We start from the raw sequence: 10,236 nt of genomic DNA, 5'->3' as shown, positions 1-10,236 counted from the left end.
GAGGAGTACAGCGCCATGCGTGACCAGTACATGCGCACGGGCGAGGGCTTTCTCTGCGTCTTCGCCATCAACAACAGCAAGTCCTTCGCCGACATCAACCTCTACCGGTGAGCAGCGCCCTCTCTGCGGGGCCGGGGCCTGACCGCCGGAGGTGGCTTGGGCCGGGTGGGCAGGGAGGCACCCGTGTCCCTCAGTGGTAGCCATGCTGCAGGGGTGGGGAGAAGCAAGGCGTTCCTGGGCTATGGTGCCCAGCTCTGAAGCCAGCCGCTGTTGTCCAGGGAGCAGATTAAGAGAGTGAAGGATTCAGATGACGTGCCAATGGTGCTTGTGGGGAACAAGTGTGACCTGCCCACGCGGACGGTGGACACTAAGCAAGCGCAAGAGCTGGCCAAGAGCTACGGCATCCCCTTCATAGAGACGTCTGCCAAGACAAGACAGGTAACGAACTGCATTTCTGCCAGGCTGACCCTTGCTTGGTGCTATAAGCAGACCTGTGGTCCAGCTCCTTGGAGGGGCTGCCGCTTGCCCATGGGAGCAGAGACTTGCTAGCTCCCTGCCTGTTTGCTCCTTTGAGTTTTCCGTTAGACCTTGGCGTGGTGAGCGGAGCATTGTTACTGTCTTGAACTGCGTCAGAGCATCGGCTATCGTGGCATCGGCATGAATCGCTACGCTGTCACCACAGCACAGAGTTTCGGCTCCCTCTTGTCTGCTCGGAGCAGGTCGGAAAGCTCCCTTGAGCGAAGGGTTTTCTTACCGGGTTTGGTCCCGGTGTTGCTGAGCAGCCTGTGCCCTCCAGAGACTGTCAGCTCTGAGGCTACTAGAACTTGTGTAGCAAGCACATTGCCACAACAAACACAGCCCCCCCGCCCCCCTGGACATGTTCATGCTGCAGACTCTGCCCCCTCTGTGGCCTCCCCCCTCTAGGAATCAAGGAAAGGTGCGGTGCGTTGCAGTGGTCCGAACATGGAGCTTCAACCCACAGGCAGTTTCCCTAGGTACACCCACTTCCTCCTGAAGATGTAAGCTCCATTCACCACCCCTGCCCTGTGTTCCCTCTGCCTTAGAAGGCAGCAGTCTTGACTCCTTGTTTCTTTTAAGGAAAGCACAGGGTTAAGAACATAACAGCAGGTGCTTGGGTGCAAAGTGCTGATTCCCTCAGGAAGAGAATTGTGGGGTCCTGACTCGCTGCTGGCAGGAAGCTGCTGTGCCAGGTTGGTGGGCAGGGCACGGGGCAGAGGCCTGACCAGGATTGCTTGTATGCAGGGTGTGGAGGACGCCTTTTACACACTGGTGCGAGAGATCCGCCAGTACCGGATGAAAAAGCTCAACAGCAGTGAGGATGGGAATCAGGGCTGCATGGGTCTGTCGTGCATCATGATGTGACAAGGTGAGTGGGAAGGGGACCTTGTTCCTGCCTGAGCTGGTCTGTAAGAGTGGGCACCGGGGTGCTAGCTCCACAGCCGGACCCTCCCCCAGCTTCTCTGGAGGGTGTTTTTCTCATTTTAAGGGCTGAGGTGGCAGCTTGGTGAATTGGCGTTTTGGTGTCTGACTCCTCTTGTCAATAGCTCTGTCTTTTTTTTAAGCAGTTGCAAGGAAAAACAGGAGTTTTTCATGCAGTTTGCCCTCCCTCATTCTCACACCAGTGTCCCTGCAGAGAAGGCATGGGTCAGGTCGAGCTTGGGGCCGGGCCAGTGGGTGCCCATGTTGGAGATCAGCACAGGGGGGCTGGGGCCTGCAGCTGGGTGCGCGGCATAACTGCATCTTCCAGCTGGCAAGGGGGAGCTGTGCACTGTTCTTGGGTGGGTCCAATGAAAGACTGGTAACTGCCCAGGCAGGGCAGGGCGGCACCTTGGAGAGTAGCTCGTTCAGAGGCAGGAGCTCTAGCAGGAGTGGACTCGCAGAAAAACTGCAGAAAGCCAGTGCTGCCTGTGGAGGTGAGACTCTTGCCAGCTGTCGCTCAGAGGGGACTGCCCTTCGGTACTCCAGTGCACTGTACAGACACCACCTAGCCCGGCCCGGCCTGTCCGTGAGGCTGTATAATGGCTAACCACAGGCGCCTTTGTTCCAGCCACTGGGAAGACCTGGTTCAGATGAAGCTGGAGGATAAGCCCTGATGCTGATGCATCACATCTCATAGCAGCACCTCCAAGACCAGCTGACCAGTGCCAAGGCTTGCTCCATGCCCCCTGGAGAGAGACTCTCTGAACTTCTACCTCCGTGCTGGGCTGACTGCCAGAGAAGGTCCCACTGGGGCTGTGCTGGGGTTTCCTCCTGTGTTCTAGGTTGGTTGAAACAGAAAACTGGTCCCAAGAGCAGTGAACTTCCGAGACCAAATGCTGTGAAAATGATGATGCTATCTTACCTCTCAAGTCAGAGCTGGAAGTGACATTTGCTCCCGTGGTGCCAGGCTCCGAGATGTGGTGCTGATGGCTACCTAGCCAGGAACTGCAGCGTGGCTCTGGCGTTGCCACTGCCTCCCTGCTTCTCCTTCAGCAGTGCCTGCTTTCGGTCTGCCTCGCAGCACAGACTCTAGCACACCCCTTGCACCAGTTGTGCCATTTTCCCTGGTTCTCTCTTTTTTGGTAATAAAAAGGAGACATGTTTGTTAATTAAGTGCCTGTTTACTAAGGGGATGTGGAGCTTTTCCCTGCTCTGTCAGGCTGAGGAAAGCACCAAGGATTCAGGTCCCCTTGGGAGCTCACACCCATGGGCGTATGCATCACTGGACTCTGCCTCTTGATGGACAGAACTGTGCTGGCAGGGGTGCACAAGGCCCTGGGCCCGGGGAGGCACCATGTTGCTCCCATCTGGTCTATGTTGGTGGGCGGGGTTGTGTCTGTTCTGTGCAGCTTTGCAGTACGCAAGGTTCTCTGCACCTCCTGATAGGACCAGACTGGTTAGCTCCCCCTTTTTCAAGCGTCTGGGAATGGTTGTGAGCAGATGGCCTAGAGCTGAAACATCCCCTGGACCCGAGGGGTGACTGGGGAAATGACCGATGACTGACTGTTCAGAGGTGCGTGTCCCTTGCAACTGGTGTTTAAAGCTGGCTCCCTGTCTTGCTGCCAAGAGCCCAATACGGCCCTTTTGCAGCGACTCCGGGGCCTGGCTGGGCGTGTTTTCCACGGGAGGAGCTGGGGGGGGCCCTGGTTGGCTGTCGGAGCGTGTGGTGAGTGCATGTGGGAGGCTTTGGTAACGAAATGTAAAAGAAAACTGAGCTGCTCTGATTTGCATCTGACCGTGCCCCCCTGCAACCTGTGCAACAGAGTAGAGGGACTGGCTCTGCGGGCAGGGCCAAGCACTGGCAGATTTGCTACTGGGATTCATGCCTGCTGCAGCCCTGGTGGTGCAAGGGGTTCTTTCCTGGTCATAGCTTGGAGCAAGATGCTGTTTGCTGCCTCGGGTGGACTTGGCATTGGAATGCCCAGTGAACCCCTCTAGGTACACCCCCCTCTCTCCAAAGCATCTGCTCCTGCCACTATCAGAGGCAGGATACTGGCCTACGTGGACTGGGGGTTGGACCTGCTTGGGTCAAGTTGCACAGAGCTGAACGGAGGTCCCAGCCCCATCTGGCCAGATCCGGCGAGTGCTCTGAGAAGTGTGTAACGGTGAGCAGCTGCTGGAGTCATACAGGGCCCTCACATTACCCCTGGGTGGAGGGGGCTGGTGCCTGCTGGTAGCAGAGCTGGATTCTAACAGGACTTCCCACAACCACTGCTGCCGTTACTGGCCTGGTTCCTTACACGAAGGCTGCAGTACATGCCGCAGGATAGGTGCCGTTACCACTGCAACCACGCGGGCCCCAGGGAACACATGCATCTGTTTCGTGGTGCCCTTTAGCTCTTGGTCCAGGTGCTGCTGATTCTTGATTTCAAGCTCAAATCCTCAATTTCCAGTCATGAGCCTGACCAGAGCTAGGCAGTGTGTGCGTGTGCCCTGGTTGTGGCGCGGCTGGGGACCCTGCAGCCATACTCTTCTCCAGTGGCTCCTTCCTGGGCAGTCTGTGCCCATGGTTTGAGGATGCAGTCAAGTCCGTGACCTGGCAGTGGCGATAGGACCCCTGCAGTGACAGCTGTGGAGCCCTCACCTGGAGGTAGGGGGCAGTTTGTCTCTCTCTAGTGCAGTGTATTGGTTTGCTAAATACCCACCTTTGTGCTTGTGCTAGTGGCCCGACACCCACCAGCACTGTGGGGCAGGCACAATCCACCGCCCTTCTGTCCATCGGTCATGGCCATGTGGGGGGCACATGGGGGTGTTTGGCCCCGGTCAAGCAGTGAAAGCCAGACCAGGCTGCATGGATCGGGGTCCAGGCTTGTCCCATGGGAACAGCAGGGGTGGTTCAGTCATCTCCTGTAGCCAGGTTGTACCTGGAAGCTCTCATGCATGCTCCAGGCCAGGCAGCCAGGAAAGGAGCACAGGGCTCAGGGTGCCTGTGCCTGGACCCACAAGAAGGAAGCCTCAGCCTGGCATCAGGCACTCTGGGTTGTCTGCATTTGGCATTTGATGTGTAAAGGTTGCAGGTTCAACGGTCTGAAGATTAAATGTCCCATTTGGCTGTGACAGTGCCGTAATGAGCTGAAAGCAGCACTTCTCAGAAGCTGCGGTGGCATGCACAGGCTTGTTGTTTGCAGCCACCCGCCATGCCAGCAGCTGTGGGGAGCTCAGGGTGCAGGGGGAAGAAGGTGGGGACCAGGTCAGGGCACATGTGAGATGCCGGGGGGGCCCATGAGAGTACAAGCAGGGTGGCTGAGGCTGGCCACAGTGCTGCAGTGCCAGTGCGCAGCATGGTGCTGGCTGCAGCCCATGTCAGGTGTGCACAGCAAAGACTATGGCTCTCCCGTGCCTCCTGAGCAAGGAGGGGCAGTGCGGCCGGGACCCTGCAGCCAGCCCTGTGGCCTCAAGGTCACCCGCAGTCCAGCTCAGCTGCCCGTTACCTGATACTCCCATAAACTGACATGAGTGAGGAAGGCTGTCGTCTTGCCTGCTGCAGCCCCACAGACCAGCTGGTGAAGCGGACCCAGCCCCAGCAGGTCCAGCAGCCTGGCTCAGCCTGCCAGGGGGTGACTTGTGCGGTCCACTGCCAGATCGGGGGCCCCCGAGGCATTGCAGACCCGGCTGGGTGGCTCAGGGGTGTAGGGGCAGACCTGCACCTGACCAGCAAAGGGTCCAGGCCTCCGGACATTGCCAGCCCCAGAACCCTTCCCTGCTTGGGATGGGCACAAGGCTGACTGGCGCTGGTCCGAGCAGCTCGCCCCCCTTCGTGAGCTGTCCAGGCGGCAGGGGTGGCTGTGAGCCCCGACAGCCGTGAGCGGTGCCAGATGCGAATCCTGTGCCTTCGGCATTCGCGCTTGGAAGCCGGTGGGATGTGCGCCCGTGCCTGGCACCGCAGGGTCATGGGACCTAGTGGGGGCTGCGGGCAGGTGGTCTGGCTCGAGCTGCGGGGGCTGTGCTTCCTCCGCCCGGCCGGGGCAGCGTGCGGGGGCTGGCCCCGGCTCCACACCAGCCTCCAGCCCTGTTGCAGCTCAGCTGCCCCTACGGCCACTTCCTCCTCAGGGCTGCCGAGGGCCGCGGCTTAGCCGCCACATGCCTGCTCCCCCCAGTGCTGGGCTCGTGCTTGCGCCTGGCCAAAAGTCCCATTGTGGGACATCTGCCCTGGCGTGGGCTGCACCTTCGCCTTCTGCTATGCAGCAGCCGTGGGGTTAACGCCACTGTAGCTTCCCCCGCTCAGCTGGACTGGCATGGGCCGTAAATAGTCCCTAAGCAGAGCCCACCTCTCCTTTTAGAGCAGGGAGTCTGGTTACAGGGGCAGGCAGTAAAATTAGTGCCAGGCTGTTGCGGGCCTTCAGTCCCCGCCGACGCCCGCCATAGCCAGGACCTCGCTCCCCCCGCAGCCATGCCGCAGGTCAAGATGCCAGGTAGGCCTGGGCCAGCCCCGTGAGCCGGGCCCAGGGCTGCTGGCACAGGGGCCGCAGCACAGCTCCCGTGCCTGCCCGGGGCCGAGGCGACTGGACCAGCAGGTGTCGGGCGCTGCGGCCCCAGGGCTGGTTGCAGAGGCCTGTGGGCAGAGGTCCCTGCGGGGTTGCGCACCGGAGGGGTGAAGAGATGGCAGGTGAAATGGGCCCGCCGGGCCCCTGTGGCAGATGCAGAGCCCCAGGCCGGCCGTGGCACGTGGGGCTCTGGAGGGCTGTGGCCCTGAGGACTCATGGCGCAACGTGGCTGTGTGCCGCTGCAGGCCCTAACCTGGGCTGGCCAGAGGCAGGGCAAGGAGCTGAGCCCAGGCCAGGGCTGCACAGCCCGTCGCCCGCTGTTTGGCAGGAGGAGGCAGCAGGGCCCGCGCTGGTGCGGCAGGGCAGGGCAGGGCTGGACAGGACGGGTTCAGGCCAGGCCAGGCCAGGCCAGCAGCGCGGGTGGGTGAGGCTCTTCCCCGGGCGGGCCGGGCGCTGCCGCAGGGACACGCGTGGGGCTTGGCACGGAGCCTGCAACGTGGGCCCGGGGCGGGTGCAGAGCGGACTGTAGCATGGGGGCAGCGAGGGAGAGCTGTGATGGGAGCCTGCCAGGGAGGCCAAGACACCTGGGCACTGGCCGCAGGGCAGGGCAGGGCCGGGGGCTCCGTGGCCATGTGGGAGCAGGACAGGGGTCCGGCCCAACTGCCCAGCCTTGTGCGTGCCTGGCTCCAGGGAGCGTGCCTCACTGCCAGGGGTGCTGCCGGCGCGGGCCCGCTACCCCTGCGGTCCAGCCAGGGGGGAGCGCGGCAGTCGTGCAGGAGTGTTGGGCCGCCGGCCGCCCAGACCTGCGCCCCAGCGCCCTCCCGCTCCCTCCCCCTGGCAGCTCGGCTTCAGCGCGTCGCCGGTGGCACTGGGATGGCTCCCAGCCGGGCTGAGGGCGGGCGTGAGGCCCTGTTCCCCGCAACCTGCCCTGGCACCGGCCCACAAGGCGCTTCCCAGGGAGCCCGGGCCTTGTCATGGCCATAGCTGGCACGGCCTGACCCTGCACGTAATCTCCTCTGGGCCTGCAGCTGCCCGAGGGCAGCCCAAGCCACAGCCTTGGCCCCTCGCCGCGCGCTGCCCTGGGCTGCCGAAGGCCTCGCCCGGGCCCAGCACCAGGGTGGGCAGCGCGGGGAGGGGGCGCCTGTGCTGGGCCGCGGCGCTGTGCGGGCCAGTCTTGCCGCGCGCCCCCGGTGCCACCGTGTGTCATGGAAGGGCCGGGCCCGAAGGCACTTGCCCTGCCGCCCCGTGGGGGCCGGGCAGGCCACGACTGACACCTCTCTTCTGTCTCTTTCACCCCACAGCCAAGGAGAAACGTGAGTACCTGGTCTGCCGCGCACATGGTCTCTGGCTGCGGCCCGCGATCACGGCAGTGGCAAGGGCTCCAGCCTGCCCGTTCCTCGGCAGGGGGCCAGGCGCCGTGGCGTGGCGGAGCAGCTCCTTGCACGCAGGGAGAAGCGCTCCTGCCTCGCGCAGGCTCCTGGCCCCCTGCCGCCGCCTGGCCCTGGGTCCTGCTGGAGCAGGGCAGCCCCCTCCCTGCAGCGACAGACGGGGGCAGAGCCGTGGGTTCAGGGCGGGAAAGCGCCTGGCTCCGTCCCGGCTGGGTGCACGTGCCCCTGCTGGTCCTCGCTGCTCGGTCGCGCGGTGCTGCCCGTGTTCGGCTGCCCGGCGGTGCCCTGCTGCCAGCACTGCGCCCTGCGAGTCCACCTCTGCTGCCCGGAGGCTGGAGCTGCTGACGCCCCTTGAGCCCCCACGGGGACGCGCTGCTACCCCCACACGCTGCATGGGGCCATTGCTTGGGGGTGGGGGCCTTTCTCTGCACAGGTCACACGGCTCCGTCCATCCTCATCTTCGCCTCCATCCTGCTTGGGACGCCGAGCGTGAGTCACGGGGCCCACGGGGCTGTGCCCAGCCTGGAGCGTGCGGGTCGGCGCAGGGCAGGGCCTGTGGGGCGGGGCGAGCCTGGCATCCTGGCACCCAAGTGGTAGCTGCTCCCGGGGCCCAGAGCAGGGCTGGGACCTGCCTGGGCCTGAGGGCGCCATGGGGACGGGAGAGCGGAGGGGCCGGAGCGGAGCGGAGCTGGGCTGGGAGGTCGGGGCCGGCGGTGACGGGGCTGTCCCCACAGAGATGGACGAGGCCATGCGCTCCTTTGCCGAGAAGGTGTTTGCCTCCGAGGTGAAGGACGAGGAGACCCGGCACGAGATCTCGCCCTTCGACGTGGAGGAGATCTGCCCCATCTCGCACCACGAGATGCAGGAGCACCTGATCCAGCAGGAGAGCCAGGCCTCCCCGGAGAAGCAGTGCGTGCAGCCCCGGGCACCTACCCCGTGGCTCCTCTGGGGAAGGGCTGGGGTCAAGGTGCTGGGCTCTGAGCGGCCCCAGGGCCTGGAGGGGCTGTGCCCACGCCCGCTCCCCCCACCAGCACAGTCCGGCCGGGGGGGCGCACAGGAGGCAGTCTGGGCTCAGGTGCGGCCTCCCCCTCGCAGGAAGAAGCGGCTCCGCCTGAAGACCATCGCGCTGGTGTTGCCCGTGGCCAAGATGTCGTCCACCAAGCTGTCCACCATCGATGAGGTCATGTCCACTTCGCCGCTCTACCAGGCCGTGCCTAACTTCCAGCGCGTCCAGACCACCTGCGACTACGCCTCAGGGGTGAGGGCGTCGGGCCCCGGCCTCCCGCAGCTGGGGCAGCGCCGGGGCCGGGCGGGCGCTGCCTGTCGGCAGGAGCCGTCTGGCCCGCGCGTGGCTGCTCAGCCGGGCGGAGGACGCTGGGCTGGGAGCAGGGAGCGCCCCGTGCACCAGCCCTGCCCGTCCCTGCAGCTGCTTGTGCCCTCGCCGCGGTCCTGGCCCTCCCCCTGCCCCAGCACGCGTGCCCGCAGTAAATCAGGCTGTCCCCGAGTGGCGGCTCAGTGCAGGGTATCGATGAAATCAAACCAGGGCCTGCCTGTGCTCCATAAATAGCCCCCACACCCCCATGGGCAGGCCTGCCCCAGGTCCCCCCCCACTTCGCTGTGTGGCCGCGGGGGTGGGGCGCGAGCAGCAGTAGCGGGGATCTCGGCTTCAGGCAGGTGCAGCCTGGTCCCGGGCACAGAGCCTCTGCCACCAGCCCCCGCTGTGCCGCGCGCGTGGGGAGCGGGGCCCTGGCTGGCGGCCCCGTGCCCGTGGAGCTGAGCCCAGCCCCCGGCAGGTGACAGTGGAGGACTTCGAGGTGGTGTGCCGGGGCCTGTACCGCGCGCTCTGCATCCGGGAGAAGTACATGCGGCTCTCGCTCCAGCGGTTCCCCCGCACGCCGGCCCAGTACCTGCGCAGCATCGAGGGCGAGGTCTGGACCGCTGACCAGAGCTGCGGCCCAGGTAGCCCCTGGCCGTGCGTGCAGGGCACTGGGCTGGGGGCAGGAGGCGTGTGCAGGCGGGCAGTGCCAGGCACGGCCTCTTCCAGAGCTGGCGGCTCCTGTCCCCGTGCCACGGGCCCTCCCCAGGGCCCCCGAGGAGCCCCACAGGGCAGACGGGAGCGGGGCTGAGATGGCAGCGCTGCCACACCGATGGAGCCGGCAGAGGCTCCGGGGGCCGAGGGGCGGTGGGTTGGAGGCAGCGCTCCCGTTGGCGTGGGGCTGGCAGCCTGGGGCGGGCACAGCGCCTGGGGCTCACGGCACTTCGCTCCGGCGCAGTGTTCAGCCCCCCGGTGAAGAAGGGGGAGGACCCGTTCCAGGCGGACAATCTCCCCGAGGACCTGGGCTACCACGTGCAGATGCAGGACGGCGTGGCCTACGTCTACGCTGACGCGGCGGCGCCCGGCCGGGGCCAGCCCAAGGACCTGCCCTACCCTGACCTGGAGGGCTTCATCAACGACATGAACTTCCTGCTCGCTCTCATCGCCCAGGGCCCTGTGTGAGTGCCGGCCCGGGCCCCACGGCCCGCCTCGCTCCCCCCGTATCTGCACTGCCGTGGCCGGCTGTGCCCTGGGGCCCGGCGCCTCCGCGCTCAGCCTTGCATCAGGGCACAGCCTGGCGCCTCCGCAGAGCGCTGTGGCCCGTGCCGGCGCGCGTGACCACGTGTCCTTCGCTCACCAGCAAGACCTACGCCCACCGGCGCCTCAAGTTCCTGTCCTCCAAGTTCAATCTGCACGAGATGCTGAACGAGATGGAGGAGCTGAAGGAGCTGAAGAACAACCCCCACCGCGACTTCTACAACTGCCGTAAGGTACCGGCGAGCGGCTGGGCTGGGGCACGGGGCCCAGCCTCGGACTGCACCCCCCCCGG

The 10,236-nt window shown here is 64.9% G+C and overlaps 2 protein-coding genes across 2 annotated transcripts in view; both read left to right on the top strand.

Moving 5' to 3' along the window:
- The first annotated feature begins 6 nt into the window (after positions 1-6).
- NRAS (neuroblastoma RAS viral oncogene homolog) lies at positions 7-2,605 on the top strand. The gene is made up of 4 exons (XM_019514106.1): positions 7-107; positions 279-438; positions 1,264-1,387; positions 2,069-2,605. Exons 1-3 carry the CDS (start codon positions 16-18, stop codon positions 1,381-1,383), a joined length of 372 nt encoding a protein of 123 aa, XP_019369651.1. The 5' UTR covers positions 7-15; the 3' UTR covers positions 1,384-1,387; positions 2,069-2,605.
- A 3,132-nt stretch (positions 2,606-5,737) lies between these two features.
- The window catches only part of AMPD1 (adenosine monophosphate deaminase 1), a 9,081-nt gene continuing 4,582 nt past the window's right edge, over positions 5,738-10,236 (top strand). The window contains exons 1-7 of the mRNA XM_019513760.1: positions 5,738-5,912; positions 7,286-7,297; positions 8,107-8,281; positions 8,468-8,630; positions 9,166-9,331; positions 9,646-9,865; positions 10,048-10,177. Of these exons, the coding sequence (XP_019369305.1) occupies positions 5,891-5,912; positions 7,286-7,297; positions 8,107-8,281; positions 8,468-8,630; positions 9,166-9,331; positions 9,646-9,865; positions 10,048-10,177 (888 nt within the window). The 5' untranslated portion in view covers positions 5,738-5,890. The remainder of the gene's footprint in view (positions 5,913-7,285; positions 7,298-8,106; positions 8,282-8,467; positions 8,631-9,165; positions 9,332-9,645; positions 9,866-10,047; positions 10,178-10,236) is intronic.

This window comes from Gavialis gangeticus, unplaced genomic scaffold (genome assembly GCF_001723915.1).
Source record: "Gavialis gangeticus isolate Ggan-Ray unplaced genomic scaffold, GavGan_comp1, whole genome shotgun sequence".
Lineage (NCBI taxonomy): Eukaryota > Metazoa > Chordata > Crocodylia > Gavialidae > Gavialis > Gavialis gangeticus.
This window is presented reverse-complemented; position numbering and strand designations above follow the sequence as displayed.

Coding starts and splice junctions, on each gene's coding strand:
- NRAS (XM_019514106.1), top strand. CDS start 16: ATGCGTGACCAGTACATGCGCACGGGCGAGGGCTTTCTCTGCGTCTTC. Junction 108..278: donor GCCGACATCAACCTCTACCG/GTGAGCAGCGCC, acceptor GCTGTTGTCCAG/GGAGCAGATTAAGAGAGTGA. Junction 439..1,263: donor CGTCTGCCAAGACAAGACAG/GTAACGAACTGC, acceptor GCTTGTATGCAG/GGTGTGGAGGACGCCTTTTA.